Below are 27,530 nucleotides of genomic sequence, written 5' to 3'. Positions count from 1 at the left end.
AGTTCCCTAATTTTCACTGACAGGGAGTAAAAAGAGTTCCCTAACTTTTACTGCTAGCCAAGAGGTCGATGCAGCCTGAAGCACCACAAATGCTAAGTGCTTCAGGAAGGCTAAAAACAGAAGGGATGATCCTCTCGACACCATTATGTAATCCCGGTACAGCTTCCACCCAGCGTCACCAATCTCTCTCTCTCGACACCATTTATTCGAAATGAGTAACACCGAGGTAAATTAAAGGATGCCGTACTTTTTCTTTTGGATGTTTAAATATAACCGACGGTGCAATTATATATCCATCTACAATCTATCACATAACTAAGTACATCGGTTCAGTGGACCGACTATAGTACGTTTAGCTTATCCTTACCTGTAGACGATTTTTTTTATGAGAATTATCAGGAAGTGAAGCATATGTGTTGGGATAGAAATCACTGTCTAGTGTGAAAAGTCAACAGCCAATCTCCCTTCTGGTCCCAAAGAAAAGATGCAATCAATCTGTCACAAGATATAAAAAGACAAAAAAGTAAACGAGTAGAAGCCATCCCAATCAAAGTTTGACCGCAGTTTATTTATCAAGTAAAAGGGAGAGAAATTATTAAAGACCTCTACACTGAAAAGGCCGGAGACAACAAGTTAATCTCTTCGCATAATTCTTAGAACCATTCACATGCACCACTTACTCCAAAATCGTAGCAGAGATCATCACAAACGCCACAACTATACCAGACCTATTTCTCAATGCAGATTTCCGCCATGACTACTGTTTTTTGGACGAACATCATGACTTCAAATATGCAGGATAACACTACATGAGCAGCATCTCGAACATTCAAACCTTCTACAGTCACTTTTGGAGCATGGAAAAAAATTGGCTCAAAAACAGAAGCAGTTCCTAGGGTAATATGATAAGGATAAGCTTCAAGAGAAGATAGCCCTAATTATTTTACCTTTATATTTTGGATTGTCCACATCACCAGATTCTTTAATAGGTGCATCCTGGAAGAAGATAATCACTTTTACACTTACAACAGGAACCATCGGCTGTGTCAGATGACCCAAAAAAAAAATAATAAAAAAAATAATAAGACAAATTCTTCCTCACATGGTCATAAGAAGTAAGGTCAGGCTTATACTCGGACTCGCTCCCGCCAGTGTTTGCTCCATTGTAGAACCCAAGATTTGTTCCGCCAGGTGCCCTCTATTAGTCAAAGAGATGAAATGAAGACAGTTATTTGCAATCTTCAAATATGAAAGAAGACAACAAAATAATATTGGCATACATACAGCAAAGCAGACCCATTTCTTGATAAAATATTTTCCAGTGCAGCCACAGTAAATTCAGCATCTGTCTGAGCAATCTTCTCACCCCAGTGTGTGAGCCAACCAGTGTAAAACTCCCTGAAACAACAAAAATATTAACAATTGAACCAGCGATCCAGAACTATCGCTTAGACTAAATTGAAGATTTGTACTTGGATATAATTAGAGATCCATGCCGCAAGAGGTGGTGATTTTCCTGGGGCATTGAACTGCTTTTGCAAGTTGAATATAGGTCAATGCTCAGCACCAGTGCCAAAATCCACAGCTAATATCAGAAAATTGAGGTGAGAAGATTGTATGGTACTTAGATTTAAACAGTTGCTCAAAAATATATGTAGGATGGAAACCGAATAGTAGCTAAATGCTAGGGAGCATCAATAGGAACAACTATTGATAAACATATCCTAGAGGCAATGAACACAAGGAAACTATGCACAACTGAGAAGTCTAATGCCTCCCTAAATCCACGAAACACACATGAACAATGAATTCACCTGAGAAAACATCTTCTCCTCCAACAGTTCCTTTCTGAAGAGTTTCCTTAGAACCTCCGTCTGTAGTGTACCTGCATCATGAGAATAAGAATTCCCGAAGATCAGAGAATAAAACAATGTCACATCTAGCTTCATTCTTAAGTACTTCCATGTTCCATGAACGCAAGACACGAGTTTTAGGTGATATAAGAAAAACTAGACTTCTTCACGGATACATCCACAATTCCTATCACTTTGCCAAAGTAATGAGGCTGAGCATGCATCTAATCCTACAGTGAAATTGAATTTGCTAAATATAGAACTTCTTACAGGATTACTTCATCACCTAGGTATCCTCGAGCCAATTTCGCAAGGTGACAAATATAAGTTTTACTGTCTCCATATGAGCTGAATTCATTTTCAATCTGTCAAAACAATCATTTACCACCGAGTCAATACCCCACCTAAAAGAACAGGAGTGATTATATCTGAAAGCCAAAATGCTTCAAAAGTAATTATAGTCCTGAGACTACGTGGGTCTAACATCTTCAGACCAGATATTCTTGACAACAAATTCAACACAAATTTCTCTCATAAACCACATAATGCTCCAAAGCATCAAAAGTACAATGGAAAATTGGAGAAATATCATGCTTACAAATCCAGCCACGATGTTCATACTCAAATAAACAGAACAGTGAAAACATACAGTGCAGCCTTTAAAGTTCAAAGAAATTTTGAAATGCATCAGAACTGCTGCAGTCCTTTGCACGTGTGCTTACAGTCATGCAGACAGGCATGCGCAAGGAAAAAAAGAAGTGAGTTTATATATCTTAATGAATCTACTGATGGCGGAAGGACAATGTGACCCTAAGACAGTCATTATGAGTAACTCTTCAAACAATCTACTGATGGCGGAAGGACAATGTGACCCTAAGACAGTCATTATGAGTAACTCTTCAAACAAAAAGAAGAAGTGTTCACCTCAGCTAAAAAATAAAAGCAAAACCCCTTCTACTCTATTCAGAATAAGTAAATGCCCCAAATTCTAAGCCAAGAAGCAATTCTAGTCTCTCCAACATTGGCAATCTCCTATTTCCTAAGAAGAAACATAACATACTAGTTAGCAAAAATAAACAACAACACTATTTCATATTATACCTGAACCATTATTATAGGGCCACCATTGTCATAAAGAAGAGAAGAAACCTTCGGAAGCAGGATGCCCCACCACCTTTCGACCTGTGAGAGCTCGAAATTTACCGACAATCACTTGAGCATAGGTATGCTGTTTAAAATGTGGTTTTCGGTGCATTTTGACTGAGATATGGTACAACATACAAGAAAACCAACGAAAATATGTTTACACCAAAAAGTCTTTACCATTCCAGAGTTTATAGGCAACCAAACAAATAATGACTATCACCTTCTAATTTCTATTTTAATTCTTCACCACAAGTAGGACCTAGGAAACTATTAGAACTTCAACATGCCCACCCGGTACCCTAACTCCCTCCAATACTACTGAATGAAATGATTCTTTTCCAGAAAAGACCCATGCGTACGGCCGCCAAGCTACATTCTAACTGGTAACCACATTATTATATCTGTCGATCACGTCATTCATTGGCTCTCCACTCATTGTTTTTTTCTTTTAAATAACATGGGACATCCAAACCTTTCATTGTGACTAACCCTTATGGACGCACACAAACCGCCAGATTCACGTTCATTCATATAAGACCACCCACAGGGCGGGAGCATGACCTCTAAGTTACGCTGAGTGGAAAGTGATTTGAACAAGAAACGAAATCTATTACATCCAAACCAATCGATCAACCACTCAACCAACCCCTGGGTCAGCAGCTCTCCTCTCAGCTCATCCAAAATGACCATTTTTGGAGAAACATTGTCATGGTTAAGTAATCCACTTATAGGTTGCTAGGCACCACTTATTACCCACTTCGGCCTATTCCAGTTTCCTCTCGCCACTTTGATGCCACAATATAGCACCCTTGCTTCACCCATAATTGGGTCCACAGCAAGATTTCAGCTTATAATACCGACAGGTACAAAGTTTCCCTCATAGACATGAAAAGCAAGCAAATTCCAACAAACTTTCCACTCCAAAAGTGATGCAGCGTCAGCTGAAATTTTACTCGATTTTCATGAGGCTTCCATCCGATTACTATTTTTCAATTGACATTCTCGTTGCATGCAGCGAGTGATTTAGGACCTTAAAGGCTTGGACTTGGTCTTGGTCCTCATATTTTGCAGCTACAAACGCTTCCAAATCCATGCAGTGTGCAAGAGAGTCCCACCAACTTGCTTTTTCGTGCGTAAGACCTCTTTAATCAATTTCATTACAGTTTGAGAGTTACTCCCCAACTTCGAATTTTTTAGTATAACTAAACAAGACACTAAATGATGTTCCATCTAAAGAGAAAAATGGGAACATTCCAAAACACGAATCGTCAGCACAGATTAATAGCTCCTTTTGAGAGAGCCTTGATTTACATAGGCTGGCCACTAACAGTATGCAAAGGATAAGACAATTTGTCCATATTTAAAGCAAGCTCCTGAATAGATGAGAAAAATTCATGACTTCTCCGGACTAAGATGGATGTGCTGAAAAGCATGGGTAACATCGAAATGTGGCACCAAAAAAATTTCTAAAGAGAAAAAATATGAGAGCATCAACATATATCCACCTTTCTTATATCTATAAAGTGGAAGTCAAGCTAGCCACCTTTCTTACGTCTCTGAACATGACAAAACAGGAGTCGAATGCAAAGATATATCTATTGGTCAAATGGAGCCCGAAAATGAACATAATCTCTTTAGGAATCCAAAACACATCAAAGAGCTTTTCTAGAGCTTATTCAATCCCACAATGTTCCACTATCATGAAGCACAACAATTCTTGATTTTTGACTGTTGGGAATAACGGATCCCCGAAAACCGGATTCGACACTAAATCGAACCCCTAAAACAATGCGGAAGACGAAGCCCGGGAAAAACATGTATCACCGATCGTAAAGCACACCACGGATTCGAGCGTACCTTGTTAGCCACAGATTAGACACCGACGCCGATAAGAGGAAGAGAATTTGGCCCTGTTCGATCCTGTTCGATCCGACGACGCCTTCAAGAGGAGAAAACAGTGGCCTTGTGCTTACTGTTCTTTTTGGAGGGAGAGAGAGCGTTGGAGAGGACGTACATACGTTATGCACCAAAAGGTGCGTCCTCTCTCTCTCTCTCTCTCTCATCCCTTTTATACGTTCCCTTATCAACAGGCCCTTATCCTGTGGGCCGGGCTTTTAGGCCCAACATGGGCGGACGGGCCAACTTAGGCCCATCACTATAAATAAAACCATCATCTCCCACTCGCACATGGTGGGCTGAACAAGATTCTCTTTACCTCTCTTCAACATTCATACCGGTGAATAATCCGTGCGACCAGCATACTTTGAGAGCTCGTTGCCATACATCTGTTAGGAATATATAGCAGCTCATAATGGGTATCACACTCCGAGTAGATTTAGTATGCAGTACCCTAGATCGATCGATCACATTTATATCTCTCTTGATCTCTTTTAAACAATGATATATATATATATTGTATTCACAATTATGATTATCCCAAAGACAGTCATAATTGGTTAATCGGTGAATACAAAACTACAATGTGATTCTCCAAAATCGATCTTCCTCTTTCCTTCAAACTCTCAATTTCAGTTCAGCTTGCTTTTCTAGAAATGTCCCATTAGATCGAATCATCTCATGACCATTGGCAACACCCTAAGATAGCAAACACTAAATAGAAATCTTGAGAATAAGTAAGAGTCACGAGGGGACTAAAAATTGAGGAACTCTTTTCCTCAAGAGTCTCACACGACTAAAAGTTGAGATCAAACTTTTGCCACTCTTATTAGTTGTTTCATGCATACGTAGTATGAAATACATATTACGGTATTAACTCCTTTCCCATGGAGCGTATGTCTACATCTTCAATACCGTAAAGATGATAGTTCAGACATACCCAATGTCTAACTTGAGTTCACGTATTTACTCATTCACAAAATTCATCAGAATTCACATCTGGCATCTTAGACAGATAAAGTAAAATATGTGGGGTATTTTACTTTCGAACATAGTAAGTATTATGTCCTCATCTTAACATCCAGTTAAGGCGACATATGTATTTTAAGCTTGAGCTCTCGATCATCACCTAGATAATAAGCTTAAAAACAGTCTCATCTCTATTTATCACACAGTAAATAGATGCGATTACCCGTGTGAGTGGGCTAATCTTATATCTGTCCGACATACTTTCTCAACTTAAAATAATACACTAAGTATTAAGATGCATAAAGATCAAACAAAGATACATAGACATTAATGATGAAAAAACACAAACTCATCAAATGTGAACACTTCAGGGAAATTATAATCCAGTACATCAGACTCTACGCAATCCTAGAGATTTTACATGGCCACAAAACGCATCTCTAGGATTTGGCTTTGTCATAGGATCTGCTACCATTCTATGCATAACATATACTGTAAGTTCACATCCTTTCGTGCAACCATATCTTTGACAAAATTATACTTGGTATCTATGTGTTCGGTCTTGCCGTGATATTTTGGATCTTTGGTGTACACTTTTGTTGCTTGGCTATCACAGTTAACCAATAATGAATCTACAGCACTTCCAATAACACCTAAATGATTCAAAAAAACTCTTAAGCCAAACACCTTCTTATACTGCTGCTGATAATGCCACGAACTCAACTTCTATCGTGGACAAGGCTATACACTTTTGTTTCTTACTGCTCCAACATATGGTGCCATTATTCGGTAAGAAAACAAACCCAGAGGTAGATTTTTCTTTCATCTAAATCTCCTCCCCAATCAGCATCAGAATAGCCTTAGAGTCGCAGATCCTTTCCTTAATGACTCAGCGTATAATCAGCAGTCCCCTTTAGATACCTTAGTATTCTTTTAACGGCTTTCCATTGTGCTGGACCTGGATTGGATTGGTATCTACTCACCATTCCAACTGCAAAAACATATGCCAGGTCTTGTACACATCATAGTATACATCAAGCTCCCAACAGCACTAGCATAAGGAACATATTTCGTTTGTTCCTTCTCTTGTGGAGTCCTTAGACACAGTTTATGGCTCAATCCTTCACCTTTTGTAATAGGAGTGTCTATGGGTTTACAATTTTGCATATGAACTCGTTCGAGAACCTTATTTATATATGATTCTTGCGAAAGAGACAACGATCTTTTCAAATGATCTCTTGAAATCTTAACTCCAAGAGCGTATGCAACATCACCCATGTCTTTCATCTCAAAGTTGGAAGACAAACAACTCTAGAAAGTATTAACAAACTCCATATTGTTTCCAGCAATTAGTATATCATCAACATATAATGATATGATCACAAATTGATCATTGGATCTTTTGATATATACACAATGATCATCATCTATCATTGTAAAGTCACATGCCATTATGGCATTATGAAAAACGTATATACTATTATCTCGATGACTGCTTAAGATTACATATCGACCTCAAAAGTCGACATACATTTTCTTCTTGGCCTTTCACTATGAAACCAGCAGGTTGTTCCATATATATTTCTTCCTCTAATTCTCCATTGAGGAAAGCAGTCTTTACATCCATTTGATGTAACTCAAGATCCATACTAGCTACTATTACCAAAATAATGCGAATCGAGGTAAATCTCACTACAGGAGAAAATGTATCTTCATAATCAATTCATTCCTGTTGATTATACCCCTTCGCCACAAGGCGAGCTTTATGTCTTTCTATCGAGCCATAAACTTTTCGCTTTATTTTGAGAACCCACTTGTTCCCAATAGCTTTGTGTCCTTTTGGAAGATCAACTAGTTCTTAAACTTGGTTTGACTTCATTGATTCAATTTCCTCTTCCATTGCATGAATCCATTCTTCCTTATTAGGGCAATTCAGAGCCTCATTAATATTTCTTGGCTCATCTTCATCTTGTTGAGCAATCATAAAAGTTTCCCCTTCAATGTCAAAATGTCGACGGGGAATACTTTGGTGACTTGTTCGCCGTATGGGAGATTGTACACTTAGCACATCATTTCCCATTATACTCCCACTTGGATTAGATAATGACGATATCATCTCATCATGTGGTTGTAATTGAGAATGAGTTGAATTCAATTCATCACTTCTCATATTACTCCCACTTGGACAAACTCCACTAATATCATTATCTTGATCCAATGTTTCAAATAGGGAGTAATCTTCTCCTATTTCGCCCTTCTTAGGAATTCATCCACTAAGAATGTGACATCCTGTGATTCAAATTCAGTTATACTCCCACTTTCCTGCTCACCTATGAACACATACCCTATTGAGTGTTCGGAGTATCTCATGAAAATACTCTTATTTCTTTTGAGACCCAATTTCCCAAAATTGTGAGAGGACTCATGAGTATAGGCAGCACAACCCTATGGCTTAAGAAAACTTCAGTCCAGTTTTCTACCTGTCCATAACTCATATGGAGTGGAAGTGGCGATTTAGAAGGCACCGATTAAGTATATAGGCAGCAGTTAACAACACATCACTCCAAAAAGTAATAGGTTAGTTAGCATGCGCCATCATGGACCTAACCATTTCTAGTAGGGTTATGTTTCTTCTCTCTACAACACCATTTTGTTAAGGAGTATATGGAATAGACAACTGTCTTTCTATTCCCTTTTCATCACATAATTTTTTGAACTCATCAGATAAATATTCTCGACCTCGATCGGATCTAAATACTTTTATTTACTTGTCTAATTGATTCTCTACCAGGTTCATAAACCTTTTTGAAACAACTTATGCTTCAGATTTATGAGAAATCAAATAGACATATCCGAATCGAGTATAAACATCTATAAAAGTGATTAAATAAACAGCCACATGCCTTCCTTTCACATTCATTGGACCACAGACGTCAGAATGGATTAAATGCAGAGGAAATTCAGCTCTTTTACATTTTCCGAATGGTTTCCTTGTCGTTTTCCCTACTAGGCGATGCTCACATCTAGGCAAATCAACTTTTTCAATGTTGCCCAACAAGCCCTCTTTGGCTAGTCTCTTCATATGTTGTTGGCCAATATGACCAAGTCTAGCATGCCACATAATCACATCATTATCATATTAAGTACAAGACGTGAAACAAGGGAATAACAAATATTGATATCACCACAGTCAACATCTAGTACAATAAAACCATCGAGAAAGTGACCACAACTATAGTAGTTTGTATCCAAATACAAATCTACATCGCTATTATGGAAGTTCACACTAAAACCAAGCTTAACCAACATCAAAACATACACTTAAATTTCGACGAATCTCCGGAGCATATGGAATATCATGTAGGAACAGGGTGCGTCCACCGCGCATGTTCAATTGGTAGGTGCCAATTCGTTTAACTCTCAGCTCTGGAGTTATTTCCTACATAGATCCACTTAGTTCCAGTTGATATTCGTTGGAATTCCACGAAGGATTCTCTATCCTTCGCTACATGGTCTGTCGCTCATGAATCTACAGTCCACAAAGGATTGGATTCAGCCAATAATTTAGACTTGACTCATAATCAAAGTTCTCAAATGTACAAGAGGTGTTTACCTTTTTTTTTTTTTGGCTCACAACAATTGCGAGCATAGTGACCTCTCTTGTCACAATTGTAACACCTCACCCTTGACATTTTCTTCATTTGAGGACGTTTTCCTCTCTTGTGTTGGTTAACTCTTGATTTCTTGCAATAAGGACTTGATCCTTTGCATTTCCACATATTGAACGAATCAATACGCTTGCGCTTAAAGCTCAAAGCTCTTTCTGAGCTAGAATCAGCATTGCAAATGTCTATTTTCGACTCAAATACTGTTAGGTAGTCCTCTACTAGCTCAATGTGGCCCACGGCATCCTCAAGATCTTCCATAATATAGTCAAGAGCTTCTAGTACTTCTTGTTTTTCCAGCACATATTGAATCTTCATATTCAATATTTCACAATTGTTGCCGTTCATATCAGCAATTACATTCTTAGTTGCTGAAAGCATCGATCTGAACACATCAAACATATATGCATGAATAATTAATGCCTATCATTTATGCATCCACTTTTGCACAGACCCATCATATCAATGAATAATTTCAAGTAAGGTTTCAGAATCAAAATGTCATTATGTTTCCAATCATCCTCCAAAAATCCTAACTTAAAACTATTATTAATATAATTGTCTTATGCAAAATAAATTCTATGAAGTTACAAAAACTTCTATTAACTACCCATAGCAGTCAACATAACAGAAAGCAAACAATATTTAACATACAATATAATAAAGCTTTCACATAATACAACTATACATTACACTAAGCAATATATACAGAGAAAAATATCAACATGGAAAGAGATATTTACACCCATAAAACATCTCATAATTAATCTAAGAAATAAATAGGGAATGTCCCTCCTAATCTATCAGTCAAAACATCTGAGAAAACTGAAGGCACATTTGCCAACCATGGAAAAAACTTTTGGAGAGCTTTCATGTCGCCGCCAAGGCGCATTTACTCTACGCCATGTGGCGCTCAATCTAAGGGTTGAAGTTTTGGTCAACTCAATCCTATAGTACTCTCTTACAAAAGCATCCACCAGCCTCCTATAACCCGGGACCACGTTGACCTCCCATAGCTGATCTAACACTGCTTGCTATTCAGGTGGAAGAGTGTTCATCAAAGCCGGCACCTTCTTAAAATCCGGCATAAGATAACCATTTCAGATGATTTCTGGTATCATCTGATTGACCATGACCATATATGATACTAAATCACCGTCATGCCACCGATAATTAGCTAAATCTGACATCAGCCTTTTAAGTCTTGCATTTCCCTCGTCCGTTCTCAGGATTGCAGGTATCCGTGCATAACGCATCATAGTCCTTACAACAAATGCAGAACTAAGAATGGGTTACTCATAATCCATAATTTACATAAGGGAAAATACATAATTTTCCAAAAATTCATGCAACAAATGCAGAATAAATAATTGATTACATATAAACCACATAGGCATACATGAAAAAGAAACAAATTCCTTTTTTTTTTTAGGGTCAACGGCCAGTCAACGGTCAACGGTGGTCAGTCAACGGTCAACAGGCGGCGGGTCGTCAGGCGGCGGGTCAGACCGGTTGGACCGATTAGGCCAGTCGGACCGGACGGACCGGGTCGGACGGTCGGGCGGTCGGACGAACCGACCGCACGTGCCGCACGAGTGCGGCTGGGCCGACGTCACGTAGGCGTCGGCCGGCACGTGCCCGGCGTCCGCGGTTTGGGTCGGGTCCGGTCGGCTGTTGGGTCGGGTCGGGTCGCCGGCCAACCAACGGTTGTCGGCGATGACGTCACCAATGACGTCATCCCGGTGGTTACTGTGACGTCACAGTGATGTCAGCACGCGTCGGTCCGCCGACCGGCGCATGCCGGTTTGCCGGCCACCGGCGCGCACGTGCCGGTTCACCACCGGCGCGTGTGGCGCACGCGCGGGCGGCTTGATGCTTCCGGGCGTGTCGCGCCCACGCGCAGCGGCTTCTGGCCATGCGTGTGGGCACGTGCGGCGTCTCCCGGCGGCGCATGACATGTCGCCGGACTCGTCTCGGCGACCTCTTTCACCCAATGCCTTCAGAAATTGATTTCGACTTACGGAAACTCAGAAAAAAGGACGAACAGTGCTCGGGTGTCGGGATTTCTCTCCCCAATTCGTACGGCCGAAAATTTTCGCGAAAAATCAATCAAAAAACATCAAACTGGTCGGGAAAACGTGAACTAGGGCTCTGATACCAATGTTGGGAATAACGGATCCCCGAAAACTAGATTCGATACTAAATCAAACCCCTAAAACAATGCGGAAGACGAAGCCCGGGAAAAACACGTATCACCGATCGTAAAGCACACCACGGATTCGAGCGTACCTTGTTAGCCACAGATTAGACACCGACGCCGATAAGAGGAAGAGAATTTGGCCCCGTTCGATCCTGTTCGATCTAACGACGCCTTGAAGGGGAGAAAACAGTGGCCTTGTGCTTATTGTTCTTTTTGGAGGGAGAGAGAGCGTTGGAGAGGACGTACGTACGTTATGCGCCAAAAGGTGCGTCCTCTCTCTCTCTCATCCCTTTTATACGTTCCCTTATCAACGGGCCCTTATCCTGTGGGCCGGGCTTTTAGGCCCAACATGGGCGGACGGGCTAACTTAGGCCCATCACTATAAATAAAACCATCATTGACAAATGGAGTAGGAACACATACCAACTCGATAAACGCAGGATCAGATGATCTTAACGTAAGTGCTAGTTTTAGGGCAAGCAGCCCGAAGGGAAGCCCCAAAATCCCACCCTGCATCAATGTGTACCCATCAGGATTATTCCACCATATAAACGGGGAAGCAAGGAAAATTGGAATGCCATCATATCGCAGATATTGCTAATTAATGCGCCTAAGGAAACACTAGCGCCCCTATTGCAAAGATATAGAACATAAACAGCAAGTAGTGTTAAGAGATCATATTCATTTAGAAGAATTGTATTTCTCCGCTCCAATTGGAAGTGTAAAATTTACTTTTTTGAATGATTGTAATCATCTCCTATTGCCAACAAAAAAATGGATCATACTTGTTTGTTCTTGCATAAAAAGAAACTTCGAACATGACAACATATATGAAGATGAGCCATATATTGAGTTACAATGGACGAGATTTAGCAATCTCCATTACAAATTTAACATGCAAAGATGCTTTGGTAAGGAAGTCAGAAAAGAAGAGCGTTTGGAATCCAGAGTATGTATTTATTAATAATCATGCTTTTCTAACTACTAGCACATAAAAATAAAGGAACGAGTCAGAAACCACCTTTGCTCTGTTGAGCCAACTATACTCTCTAGAATTGACTCTTCACAAAGAATAGAAGATTAAAGCACACATGATGCCTAAATTTATTTCGCCAAGCTAACAGAATGCATGAAATCATGGTCTTAGAGCATTTCCGACACTTAAGACTAAAATGGCACAGAACTACCTGTCAGCCAACATGGCATGCTTAATTAAGTGCTAAAAGTCAAGTATCTCTTCTTTGAGAGTATGAGGACAGCAACTGAGAGTATTGCTCTAATTTAGGCTGCGTTTGTTTTCATTTTTTTTTTCTGTTTTTATATAATTTTTTTTGTTTTTTGGTTCTTTTGTTCCTAGAAACAAATGTGGAACAGAAATAAGAAACAAAAAAATTATGTTTCTTATTTTTGAAACACATTTGAGAACAAAAAAGAAACAAAAACGTAAGCTCTCGTTTCTTTTCTATTTCTCGCTCAGCCGTTCGAACACCGCCTCTCCTCCTGCATCTTCTCTAACGTCGTCTTCTCCGACGCCGACCATCCGGCTTCTCCACCGTCGTCCTCTCCGGCGCCGACATCCGCTGCTCCTTCACCAGGTGAACCTGCTCACTGCTCCTCCTTCACCGATTGACGAGGCCCTCGCAGATCTGGGCGATGGCTGGTCGGAGCTCGAGCGTGAGGGCTCGCTCGAGCCAGCGCTTGCCCAGATCTGCGGGACGCTTGCACGAGCGAGTCTCGCAGTTGCTCGCCAGATCTGCGGCGATGTAATCTATTTTACAGAGGAAAAGCGAAGGGGTCCTTTTGGTATGAGCCAGTTTTTCAGGTGAAAACTCTAGAGGGAAAGATGGTTTGGAGGAGGCGCAAATACCGGGTCAAGAGAGGCAAGATCCCAGGGACGTTTTACTTAAGTGTTTTGGACAATGGAGTGGTTTCGAACGAGTTCTGGACTATTGTCGATGTGTCTGATGATCTGAGCTGGGGTTTGTTTCACTACAGTGGGGCAGCACGAGTCGCAGGTCAGTCCTATACTGGTGCAGTGCTTGTGAGTCCGGATGGGCAGTATTCGAAGGAGACGGATGATGGTCGACTAGCGTCGGCGCTCGAGAACTGTGGAATAAAAGATTGGGAGCTCTATGCCGTCGACAACTGCTCATGTCTTGATCCTCCGCTCGGGATACCTGAAGGTTCGAGCTTGCATTGCGTGATTCAAGTGGACAAGCCAAAGTTGTAGAAAGACAGCTGAAGCTGTATCAAAAGCCTTCTGCAACCTTATCATATTGTTGCATAGAATTAATAGGTCTGTGATAAGATATGCGGTCGTGGAGACTAAGGAGGGCACGGCGATGGAGGCCGCCCCTAGCCCGCCACCGGTGAGGATCGTTGCCATTGTCGGCGAAGGCGCATCGAGCCCCCTCAAGGGCACGACATGGAGCGAGGTCATGCTGCACACTGTAAGTTATCGAGATGGGCCGTAGCCAAGTCTCTGTTTTCATGATGGTTTTTAGTGGAGAAACTACTGTTTTAGTGATTCAGGCTATGGAGGATACTCAATCTGAGAGATAAAATGGTGACTTTGATTAGAATGAATGCTCAGAAAGTTGTTCTTACTATCATTGAAGTAATACTTAGAGCATGAGCATTGAAAGATAAGTCCTAAATCTTTTGGCGGTTGCGAAATTGAAATCCTTAAACTTTTCAGAAATGTGATATAAATCCCAAATCTTTTGGCGGATGCTGTGTAAGATTTTGGGTTGAGTTTAGTTAACAGATTTAATCAAAGGGCTTGATTATTTTGCTAAGAAACAAGAAAAATTTGAGTGCACAAAAGCATGTTTTAGGATTCAGATGCACTTGGGGGATAACTTTTTGAGGCTTCTAATGCAATGATCGCGTCATTTGAGTAATGTGATTTATAGATGGTTTCTGATGAAATATTTTGTGGTTGTTTTGCTGAATCTACTGTCATTATGGTTCTATTCCAAAGATTGAACAATCACGAGTCAATTAATCTTGGGTCCGTCTTGCCCATGGCATTACGGTCCAAGCCAGTGAGAATACCAACTGCACTGATCTTGTAAAGAGATTCCCTTCGTTCTGATTTGGCTAAATAGTCCAACACATATAAGCATATGAAGAGTTTCTTTTCTTTTCTTTTTTTCCTTTTTTCTTTTTTGGTTGGGGGGGGCGCTGTTGAGGACACCTTCCTTGAATTGTCATTTCTTTGGTAAATCCTAGTTGGACGCTAAGAAATCTACCTGACTCTTCTGAGCATCCCACTGGATCCTCAACTTTCTTAGCAATGTGTATTTTTCACTATTTAGGTAATGTACTATCTGAATTCTTTGAAATATAAATTCATTTTCATTCTCTTTGTGACCAGGCAAAGAGACTGAAATGGGTTGATGATGGATTTGAAATGCATGTGTTTACAGATAATATCTGCCAATTGAAGGATCAGGCATCTGCAAAACTTCAGGAGGAACTGAGACATGCAGACATTTTGATTATCGTTGCTGTAACAAGTCAGGAAACAGTGAAGTGGATTGAGAGAAACAGCAGAAATATCCAGAACATAATCAGCTTCGACTCATCCCCAGGGTTAAGTAACAAGCTAGGTGGATCAGTTGTTCAAACTGAAACAAAAGGGACCATTTTTGGGAAACTGGTGGGAACATTTGAATCAAAGCAAACCAAAGAGACCAGTGATGTGATTGAAACAATATCGGACGCCTGGATGCGTCACAATTCTGATGATATAAGGTTCTCTTTGTTGGTTGTAATCAATGCTTACATAAGGCCAGTTCCAATTCTAAAGAACCTCAGGTCAAAGGGTTTTTCTACATTGAACTACATGGTGAAGAACTGCGGGCCTCAGATATTGAACTGCCTCCTGGATCCCAATTGTAGAAAGGCTCTTCAGTGCTTGAACCAGTGTAGTCCTGTGGATCAGGTTTGCAACTACAGATGTATTGCGTCATATGAGAGCCCAAATTTGGATGCATTTTCTTTGTGTGTTCTGCAGAAGAATAATTGTCTCGAGTTGGATGCAACAATCCCTGAAAAACCATACATCCCACCCATGGTTAAGTTTCGAGGCGAGAACATCTGCCATGAATCTGCAGAAGATCTCTTCGTGGGATGGTTAGGTAATCTTGATTGAAGTTGGCGTGTTGTAGCTGGTCAAAACCCAGCTTGTGCTCTCCATAATTACATTCGTGATCAAGATGCAATGGATAGAAACTTTTCCCTATATGGAGATCCGGAGTATCCATGCGGACCTACAGAAGTGGAGGTTGCAGATAATACATTGCATGATGTACCTGGAATAAAAATGCTTAGGACAAGAATTGTAAATAAAATGGCGAGGGATCATAATATGCCTGAGATTTCATGACTTTGTGTTTCTGACTTTTGTAATATTGTTTTTAAGTACTCACTTATCAAATTCAATGTGATGAAGTTGAACAATGAACTATATTACTTCATTATTGTGATGTTATGTATGAAAGGGTCTATGTAGAGATCTATAAGATACTCTTCTTTTAACTAGCTCTTATTGTACAAATTTTACTTACGAAATTTTGTTCCAAGTATGCACATATGACCATGGTCAGAATGTTTGTCTTCACCCACCATGAACAAAATTAAATTGATAAGCATTTCATGAGAATGATAATGCAATACCAAGTTTACACTTTATTGAAAAAAAAAAAAAGGCAAGTGAGAAAAATATGGTACAAAGTTTATTTATAAAATTTTCTTCAAAGTATGCACTTATAACCTTCACTCACCATGAACAAAATTAAATTGATGAGCATTTTATGAGAATGAGAATTCAAAACCAAATTTACACTTTATTAAAAAAAAAAAGCATTTGGGAAAAATTTGGTACAAACTTAAAAAATTTTCTTCCAAGTATACAAATATGAACATGTTTAGAATATTTATTTTCACTCACCATGAACAAAATTAAATTGATGAGCATTTCGTGAGAATGATAATTCAATACCAAGTTTACATTTTATTAAAAAAAAATTGAAAAAAATTTGGAACAGAAATTTTGTGCGGTTATCAAACGTGTTTGTTCTTTTTCTATTCTAGGAACAAAATTTTGTGTAGTTACCAAACGTGTTTTTGTTCTTTTTCTATTCCAAAAACTGAAATTTTATACAGTTACAAAATGCGTTTTTTTGTTCAAAAATTATTCCTTAGAACAGAAACACTTTTTTCTATTTCTATTTCCTGGAACAATTTTTAAACAGAAACGTTACCAAACGCACCCTTAGTGGAAAACATGAGACATGAGCTATTCAATGACTGGATATAACATAGAAATAAAGGAATAGCACAGACCCAAAGGAATAACTAGATCTGCTATTTGCATATATGCACTCACAGACTCAATCACGCAAATGATGTTTAATCCTTAAGAGTCCTAAATAGTGGAACAAATTCGGTAGATAAATTATTCGAGGAAATATGCACCACATATTTTTTGGCTGCAACAAAGTAGAAGACCCAGATGCGAGTCAGTCCTACGTGGAGGCATAAACTTCATCTCATCTATAAAACGAAACAACTGAGAATTCACCAGTCGGGACAGTCCCGAATAGTGTATTTTGAAAATCGAATGAACAACGAAGGTCTTCAAGTTGACCATCAATTAGAGATGTCACGTTTTATATCTTACTGGACTTAGAACAGACAAAATCCTGTCATGTCCAAATAAACTGTCTAAGGTCAGCAATTCATACTCTTCACAGCTCCACAGAAACAATAAGAGAAAATAAGAAAAAGTGTCCTACTTCCACGATTTTCTTGTTTTTGCTAAAATGCTACCTCCACTTACTTGTGCACGAAATCAAATACGCGTGACTGATGACCCTCTTGTAATGGAAGAGACACCCATCGCCAAGGTCCAAAATGGAATGACAGTTATGGGTTAAATATGCTGAAAGCAGGCCATGGCTTAATAAGGCCATGTCAATCCAATGTCCACTTCAGAGTCAAGACAAGGGCAGCAAACACTTCAACGTAGTTTAACAAGTTTTAAAGCACCAATAAGAAGATTCTGGCCCTCACCTGCACATATATAAAGGCCTACTCGAAGCATAACCAGGAGATCAAGCTTCTTGCACAAGTTGAGAAAAGATATTATATGTGCAATTCCCTCAAAGACTGTCTCCCCCGGTTTCGGTTCATGCAGATTCCAAGGAACATATGTCTGGATAGTGTTCAAACATGGGGCTTTTGCTCTCAACAATCTGTCTTCCCAATACTGCATGCACAATAAATCCCAAGTGTAATTGATTTGTTAAATGGAAGTGGGCAAAGGTTGCTTCAAGCAAAGAATCCTTCTAGTCAGTATTGAAAGAAGATGCTGAATTATATTAAGACATGAACAAGTCCTTCAGTGAGGGGCTCCCTGAGCTCTAGATTTTATTGCTTCCTGATGGAGCAGAAAGTAATCTTCTAAAACAATCTCAAGTTCAAAGTTCCTCTTCTAGCCTAAATTAGATGCATTACCACATGCAGTAATACTGCTTCAGATATGGCCAATATAACACAGCTTCTCTTCTTAAAAAAGTGCGTCTCCACATAGAAAGGAGAACTATTTGGGAGTAGCATTTGGAAAAAAAGCATATATAACAATTGTCACAAAAACCCATTGTAATCTAATCACATGAGCAAGAAGAACGATTAAAGGAAAGAAACGAAAATACCAACGGGAGCACCCGGAAATAATGAACATCTCCACCGATTATCTGAAAGGGATAGCCATCTTTCCAGAACTTGTCACTGTCGATCTCAAATTTCCAACTACTGGACTGATTAAAATAAATTGCAATTAGACTCAGGTACAGAAGCAACCCAACTGAAATTCAACCATGCAACGATAGGGATTTACAATCAAAGGCAGGTAGTGTCGACGAAAGTGAGATGCACACTGTGAACGAGCAGAATAAACCAAAAACTAAACTACAATCATATTGCAAAACCGCTTTTTCAATCGGTGAACATAATCTAGAAAGGTGGACACGAAGAAGCAGGAACTTGCAGCTTAAGGCAGCTCCGATAAGCGAAAGTCCTCTTATACGAAGTTAAACACAACACTTGAAAGGAGAAACTATCAACGTACGCTAGCATCGATAAATTAGAACGAACAGCTACATTACGGTCCGATGACAAGTAAATTACTGCAGCTGACTCACTGATCAGCAGCATTTAAAGTCGGCCATTGCCTAGACACAGCAAAGCGACTAGAACGGACAGTTTTAATTCATTCCAGACGGTTGATCGCGCGCCAAGCGTCGAACACGCGACGCTAACAAAACGCGTTGCTGGTGGCGGTGCGAGCTGGCATGCTCGTACAAGTGGTCGTTCTGGACAATTACATTTCCCACTGCGACATGGATTTTAATCTCAATTATCCAAGTTTTGCGCCAAATTGGTCATCGAGAATAGGTTCGGGCCCTTCGAATTCCTTCTTTTGGCGTCGAATTATGTCTCAATTGAATATCTTCGGTGGTTCATTGGAAGAGCACAAAATTTACGAGGTTCGAGATCGATTTGACATATCAACTTTGCTTATCACTTGCTTTTCCATATTTTTCAAGGAGACAAAGTAATAGTGTCAGATTTAACTTTCTCTATCGAATATTTCACCTTTCGTGGTTCAGATCTCGTTCCCAAGTCATTTTTCACATGGCTGAAAGTTGCACATGGAATTGTTCTCCGGGTCCACTTTTTTCCAACCACGATCTCTTTTACAAGGAAGCAAATCTGCTAATTCCTGGTGGTCCCTAGCCTTTACTCACGCTGCTATCTTGTTTTGCTTTTTTTTTTTTTTTTTAGGGTTAATACCTTAAAAAACTCCAAACCGGTACGCTTATAACAAATTTACCATAAACTATTTTTTTGATCATGAAAAACCCCAAACTGATATACCGTGACAAGTTTACCCCGACCGATCATAAAAAACCTTAAATTGGTACATTTAGGACAAATTTACTCCAAACTAATTTATTCGACCACAAAAACCCCAAACTGATAAATTTGTGACAAATATACCTTTCGTTAAATTGGATTAATACTACAAAAAATCACAAAAATTGTAAACTATGACAAACGGAGCGTAAAATCCTAAATTAGTATACCAGTCAATTGTCACGTATTATTTAACTTAATAATTTGACGGTAAAATTTAACGAAAACTAACATAAGGTAAATTTGTCACAAATGTACTAGTTTAGGGTAAATTTGTCAAAGGTATACCAGTTTGGGGTTTTTGGTGGTCAAAAAAATAGTTTGGGGTAAATTTACTTTCGAAAAGTTCTTGGTGCCCTCCAAGTCCCTGTTTTTTTTCTTTTTCTTGTTTTTTTTTTTTCCCAATGAGTAGAATTTTCTTGTCACCTTTTATTCTAGAAACTCACCCTTTCGTCGAATATACCCATGCGACATTTTCTTTCTCTTCGTCGCGCAAAGATTTTTTTCATATTTCTATGATAATCAAATGTGAAGTTTACGAGATTGTTGTTACTCTTCATAAATTGATTTGGGATATTTACCAAAGAATTTGTGAATAAGCGACGTCAACAATGAAATGCTGAAAATTCTGTATTTTCAGAGTACTGATTTTTTTTTCTTATTGATGTGTGTAATTAGTTTGCTTTTCGAGACTTGAAACTTTCCTAGTAAGGCATGACGACGCATCTGATTCATGATTGACTTTGTGGGGAGCGGGGGCAGTGTAGCTTAATTATGATTCTTAAACCAATTAAGAAAGCCCATTTCATATTTCTGCCAACAGAAGAGATCATTATCTCAATGCAAAAGAAAAAAGATTCGAAGCATCCTAAATGTCAAATAAAAGTCCGATTTCGAGAAAGAAAGAAGTCGAAAGGTAAAAGGGAAAGGAAGAAGGAGAAGAAATTGATGAAATTCTTTCAATTAAGGAAGCCCATTTTGAATTTCTGCTTAAAGGAGAAATCATTATCTCAATCCAAAAGAAGACAAAAAATTAAAAAGATCGGAAGCAAGCTAAATGTCAAATAAAAGTCCGATTTCCATAAAGAAAGAAGGAAGAAAGGTAGAAGGAGAAGAAATTGATGAAATTCTTTCATTGAAGCTTCCGCCCTAACCGCTTGAAAATTGAAGTTCGATATGCAATTCCAAGGAAACCACAAGCGAATCTTTTTCTAACGATTTTGTCTTGTTCCGACCTTGTTCTCTCCACGTGCTGCATCGATTGACATTGTTCCTTCCCTTACGAACATGCGCTCCTTCCACGTGATGATAATAAAAGAGAAAACCTTAGCCGCAAACAATCGAGCGAACGCTGTCGCGACCGGGGCAGTGCCTCGCATCAGACACCTAAATTTTCCGGGAATCTGTCGAAACGATTCGCGGCCATGCCTTTTTTTTTTAAAAAAATTTGGGTCCCACACGAGCTATTGATTATGGGGAGGAAAAATCCCATAAATTGTTGGCAAATGAAGCCTAAGGACCTATGACCAAAAGAAAAGGAAAAAAAAAGTGTAACGACCTTCATCTTCATCTTCGGGTAGCTTTCACGTGTTTGTTCACATGCATATGGGATCGGCATCCTATGTCCGCGTTTCCCTTATAAGAGTTTAATATGCCTAAAGACATTTTCTCCATCCGCAGAGCCCTAAAAGTACTAACCCCAAAACTGGCCACCCTTTCGACCACCCATTGCGGCTCTTCTCTTCCTGATAATTCCAAAAAGAAGAGAGCAAGTTTGTGGAATTGAAAATATTTCTCAGCGCTCTAGTGCACTGGATTAAATAGAGCCTCTTTCTTTTTCTTTTCATTTTTCTTGTGTTAGCGTGTGCGTTGGGGTGGGGGATCATGACATGCATTTTAATGACAATAAAACGTGCCTGAGCAGTAATTGTAAAATATGGGTTTTGACCCAGTCAAAAAAAAAAAAAAAAAAGCAAAAGGTAGAAGCTTGAGGAGAGAGAGAGGAATCGAGAGTTTTCGGGAGAGGGAAAAGAGAAGAGAGAGAGAGAGAGAGAGAGAGAGAGAGAGAGAGGAAGAAAAGACAGAAAAAAGGGAAAAAGAAAAGAAAAAGGAGGAGATAAAAGGGAAAGAGAGAAGGAAAGAAGGGGAGAGAGAGGGACAACAGAGAGCTCGAACACAGAGAGAAGAAGAAAGAGAGAAAGAAGAAGAAGAAGAGAAAAGAAAAAGAGGGGCTTCGCGTGTCCTCGTCATGGGAGCCTTGCCAAGCCACGTTAACTACATAAAGCAACGCTCGGTAAGCACTCGTGCTCCCCCTTCGTTTAATCGGAGTAATTTTGGATCTAAGGCTTGAAATTCGGAATTTTGGGAAAATCGAACAATGAAGTACGATTTTTGAGTCGGTCAACTGCGTATTTTTGTAGAAATGATAACTTGGGATGTTGTGGAGCTGTGAAATTTTAGGATCGTAATTTGAGCTCACGGTTTGCCCAAAACAAAATTTTGAAGTTTATCGCGTGATAAACAGTACACGACCAGAATTTCAGAGCTATATTTTGTGATTTTTGGCTTGATTTCAAGTTGGCTAAATTGGGGTTCTTGTAGTATGTTGGATGAGTTTTTCATTGATTATAAGTGCGCTTTTAACGAAGTTCGGTGGAGAAAATTATGGCATGATGAAGTTTCGTGCTCGCACTTTGCGCTAAGGACGGCTTTGAGTAATTGTGGTTGAGTGATTTATTAGCGCGTAGGTGTCGTTTTATCGATGATTTAACATAATTTAGTCGAGTCGTTAGTTGGAGAGTGGCATAATACCTGGTTTTAATATCGTTTTTGATTTATTAATAGGAATACAAGTGTGTTGGCTCAAGTAACCACATAGGTTGATTTTCGACTTTCTCAGGTGAGTGATGCTATTTCTTCTAAGAATTTATAAGCTCATGTCTTCAAAATGATAAATATTTGATATTTTATGAGTTATAAATAAGCATGTTTATTGCATAAAAGTTTGATCGGGTATTTACTAAGTTTTGATATTTGAAAATAGTGTGAGAACATTTTATGAATATATATTCTGTTTGATGAACGAAATTGAGAAATATTACATGTTTTGGGTTTGTGAAATCATTTAATGAAAAGCTCAACTTTGAGATAATTTATGGAATGTTATATAGATATTGATTTGTGATAAACTTTTTGAAATGTATTTGATTTGAAATTGATTTATGAAACTAGTCTTGAAATTATTTGAGAATGTTTTATGGAAAGTATTTCTGACAGATAATGTCACGCCCTGAACCTCGAGCACGTGCACATCCCACTGCGGTCGATAGAAATGCGACTTCCCAGGACACGTCGCCGACCCATTCTTTTTAATTACACATGCGGAAGCGGATAAATAATCCCCAGACAAAACTCAATTGGGATAGAAAAGCAGGATCACATTTTTAAAACCAACCACATACTTTTTATACATATCAAACCAGTTCATTTACAGGACTAGGCTATTTACAAAAGATCTATAAAAGATCAGTCCTCAAAAACTAGGCTGTCCTAAGATCAGCTAGACAGGTCCATTCGCCAGCTCTTCAGTCGGGATCGGCGAAGTCAAAAAGATCCTCTCAGCGACCCTCACTGGTCTACCAAAAAGCTCCGGAGGATCCGCCATCTAGGGACCTGAAATATTATCCCACAACCGGGATGAGACGATGTCTCAGCGAGTCCTACCCTCTAAAACTCAATTACGAAGAAAATAAGCCCTGTGGTGCTCTAGCCACACAAAGAGAATTGAGGACTTACTCGCCTCGTCCCTTCCCGCACGTCAGTGCAATTCATACGTCGATAAATTCATACCATATATCAATTCATATCATCTATCAATTCATACCATCTATTCATCCATTAATAAATCATGGCTCACACAAGCTGATATAGATGGTAGCTCGCACAAGCCTGATATATGCATAGATGATAGCTCCACACAAGTCGATATATGGATCGATGCTCTCACAAGTTGACATATATAAACCAATTGCTCGCCAAAGCGGATAATTCAATAATAAACCAACTCATATCTCAATTCAATCAATCAATTAATCCAATCGATTCAACTGGTCATACAAATCAATTACGGTGCTAAAAGCCAACACCGGGTATTTTCAAGTTAAATACCACAACTTCATCAATTTCACGCAATTCCACACTTTTGGAATTATTAACCATAATCATCAATCACTCAATTTCTCAATTTACACATACAATTAGCACAAACCGACCGCACTGCTGCGATCAGCGCGAAATTCTAACGACCGGCCATCCCGGCAAAATTTTCGAAATTATTAAATAATTAAATTTAATTCCGAAAATTAAATAATTAAATATTATATTATAATAATATAAAATAATAAAATAATATTTAAAAATTCGAAATAATTATTTAATTAAAAATAATCAATTAGGGCTTAAATTAGATTACACTAATTTAAACATACTATTAGCCCTAATTAAACATCCCTTAAACTAATCATACAACTAATCTAATTTACATTAAAATAATCTAATCTAACCACCTAAACCTAATTAGACTAATCTAAACACCCCTTAAGCATGATTAACTTGCTAAGCAAGGTTTAGAGGATAAACTCACCGGTTTTGCACGCCGGTGAGTTCACAGCGACCACGACGCCAAGGCGGTCGATAAACCCCAAAGCGGCGACACCAACGGAGGCCGGGAAGGGCTTGAAAACGGGCCACGAAGTCTGGAACTTCTTGCTGTCTTCTGCTTCTGATCTGGACTGAACTGCAGAGAAGAAACCAGCAACTTCAACGGCGAAAACGGGCTGATCGGAGCTCCGGCGAGCGGGTGGCTGGCAACCGGCAGCTCCCGGGGGTCAAGGAAATCTTATTGGAGGTTGGTATGGGTGGAGGTAGGGTAGAAATGGGGAGAAAATGGCTGAAAACCGCGAAACGGGCGGAACAGGAGGAACCAGGCGAGTCCAGACGGTCCGGCGAGCGGCGGCTTCGGGCGGCCGTACGGGACAGCCGGAGAATCGTTCCGGCGAGCGGTGAGGTGCTCCGGAACGGGCTGGATGTCTTCTTCATGGCGATGGGTGGCTCGTTCACTGATTCAACCGGGAAGTTAACTTTTTACTCGGATCTTTGGCGAAAGGTCGGCTGGAGCAGAAACTGGAACGAGGGGAAAACAAGGGGAAAAAGAGGTCCGGCGGGCAGGAGAAAGCTTCGGGCGGCTCCCAGGCGGTGCTGTGGCTGTCGAACGGCGAGCTAGACGGCCAGAGGACGCGGGGACGAAGGCGAAGCAGCGGCTGGACTCGCGGTTGCACGGGACTGGACGCGACGAGCAAGCTAGCTGCTCCGGTGGGCTTGCGGGGCTTCGGACGGCTGCTGATCGCTCTCCACTGGTTTCTCAAGCTTTTTCCCTTCCTCAACCATGGAGAAAGCTGCCGCACGAGGGATTCAAGGAAGGAGAAGCTTCAGCTGAAGCAAGGGGCCCCCAAGAGCTCTTCTAGCTTCAACACTTGTCACTCTCTCTCTCTCCTTGTCCCCCACCATGGCCGGCCCACCTTTCAGCCCTCTCTCTCCTCTAGCTTCCCTACAAGCTAGTTAATAGGTCCAAAATGTGGTGTGCCAAGGGGATTTCGAATTTTGAACATTTGTTCACTTAATTCATTCAATTGCCAATTAATTCCATCCAATTGAAGCTCAATTAAATCAACCCATGTGTCTCGGCCTTCTCATGACATTTCCCGTCAAATGATCCAACTTGCATCCCGAAGATTTGATTAAAATTCTCCGACAATCCCGAACAAAAACGGCCTTACTTTTGCTTTTCCGCCAAAAATCTCGGTTTGTAGAAAAAATCTTTTGAAGATGAGTCGATGTTCCTAAAATGAATTGTGACATGCCAGAACTTTCAATTTCTGAATCCGGGTTTAAAATCACGGTTAATTTCAATCTGGCGCGATTTGAGCGCGTCCTAATCTACCGGGTGGCTTTTAGGAAATTTTCAGTGCAATTGACCCATGGTTGATTATTTTCAAGCCACGACATAATCTTCGACACATTGGCGACTTTCGATTGTCGTGAAAATCTTGAGGTTTCAAATACGGACAGAGGGTACCCAAAAAACGAATAATCGTTCGGTGCCGGTCGACGAGGATATTGAAATCAGGTGGAATCACCCACACTCTAATTACATATCTCGCCGAATCGACCTATTACTGCGATCTCTCGTTCGATTCTGACAGTGTCGTAATGATCCTTGCAGATTTATACGGTCGAACAGTCGGTTCATGGTCAGATTCTTAAGCCTATTGCATTTAAATTCCTTAACGGCTTCACCTGATAGACTAGTTATCTCATGAGTGATCAGCTCGGAGAATTGAACTATAAGCGCGTCGATGAAAAGTCCGTCTCATTTAATTGAAAACAGAATCAGAAATTTGGGATGTCACAGATAAGTTTGCGAAATCTTTTTGTGATATATGAAATGTTTTATGAATTTGGTTTGAGAATTATGGATGGTGTGGTTTTGGATTGTTGTGGATGTTCAATATCGTTGTGAGCCCAGCGAGGGGCTTGTGGGTATGCGTATACTATTCTAAGATATCATTGTGGGCTGAACCATAGGCTAATAATAGATGGAGACCTTACCAAGGCTGGAATCTTGATCGCCTCGTTACCAAGCGTTGTATCGTAATCATGGTTTGATATTGAGCAACGGATTGATCAATGGACTAAACCATTGACATGTGATATGAGTTGGGTTGATGAAATGGACCATTGACGTGTAATTTGAGATTAGTCGTTGGAATGAACCATCGACGTGTAATTTGAGATTAATCATTACAATGGACCATTGACGTGTAATTTCAATTAAATTATCGATGCGTAGTTTGATGAGATTAATCAATGGAATAGACATTGATACTTATGAGATTGACCAATGAGTTAGACCATTGGCATTAACCTATTATTATCTTGAATGTTTTTGCTTTGAACATATTGTGTTAAAGTAAAAAAGGTTATATATTGGCCCTGAAGATTTGTTAAATTTCTAGGTTTGGTGTGGTATAAGATTAACAAATGAAATGGACTATTGGCGTGTGAATTAATGAGATTGATCAGTGAATTAGACCATTATAAGTATAGTTATGTTGAAGCGTATGTAACTTATTTTTTTTTACTGTATGTTTGTTATATCATAAATTTGAGTTAAAAGAGTTGTAATTTGGTTTTGTAAATATGTATAGTGGGTGCTCGATCTGCTTAGAAGAGATGCACTACTCACTGAGCCGTGATTGCTCACCCCTCTATTTTCTAATCTTTTTTAGGTTCCTCAACTAACGATGAGTAGATCTAAGAGCGATATGGATGTGGGGACTTTTAAGAGTTGGATTTTGGGAGCTTTGAGGTTGCGTCCTTTAAGTGGAAGGACGGCCGTGTCATCCCCATTCTTGTTGATTTTGGGGTGTGATAGTAATTGATTCCTTCACTGCTCGATCAATGGTGTGCTGCTTCTCTGCAATAAATTGCATCCAGAGTGTTTTGCACTCCTGGGGCGTGATTAGTGTTTCGGATGAAGAAATCTACAATTAAACAACGAATGTAAGTGCTCTCAGCAAATTGAAGATTTGCATTAATTGGAACCAGCACAATAAAAGAAAAACTCACATCTTCCCATGTGCTTAAAGCCAAGCGATCTATGCTCCCGTCAGTGGCATGAGATTTGTTGTCCAACAATTGACCCAACAAAAGTTGTTCGATATTATCCTTCTCACCATCCAAACGAATCGCCGCCAT

General features: G+C 39.7%; 1 protein-coding gene and 1 pseudogene across 2 annotated transcripts; one reads left to right on the top strand and one right to left on the bottom strand.

Annotated features, from left to right (window-relative positions):
* Positions 1-247: 247 nt before the first annotated feature.
* On the bottom strand, positions 248-27,530 carry LOC104424055 (annotated as a pseudogene).
* LOC108953922 lies at positions 13,329-16,307 on the top strand. Of its 2 annotated transcripts, none has more exons than XM_039303183.1 (2): positions 13,329-14,179; positions 15,109-16,307. In XM_039303183.1, exons 1-2 carry the CDS (start codon positions 14,072-14,074, stop codon positions 15,886-15,888), a joined length of 888 nt encoding a protein of 295 aa, XP_039159117.1. In that variant the 5' UTR covers positions 13,329-14,071; the 3' UTR covers positions 15,889-16,307. The 2 variants fall into 2 exon arrangements, with proteins under 2 accessions (XP_039159117.1, XP_018722881.2); XM_018867336.2 differs by having other exon boundaries at positions 13,338-14,179; positions 15,161-16,307.

Source organism: Eucalyptus grandis, chromosome 10, assembly GCF_016545825.1.
Source record: "Eucalyptus grandis isolate ANBG69807.140 chromosome 10, ASM1654582v1, whole genome shotgun sequence".
In the NCBI taxonomy this organism is placed as follows: domain Eukaryota; kingdom Viridiplantae; phylum Streptophyta; class Magnoliopsida; order Myrtales; family Myrtaceae; genus Eucalyptus; species Eucalyptus grandis.
The sequence above is the reverse complement of the archived record's forward strand: the minus strand, read 5'-3'. Positions and strand labels throughout refer to the sequence as shown.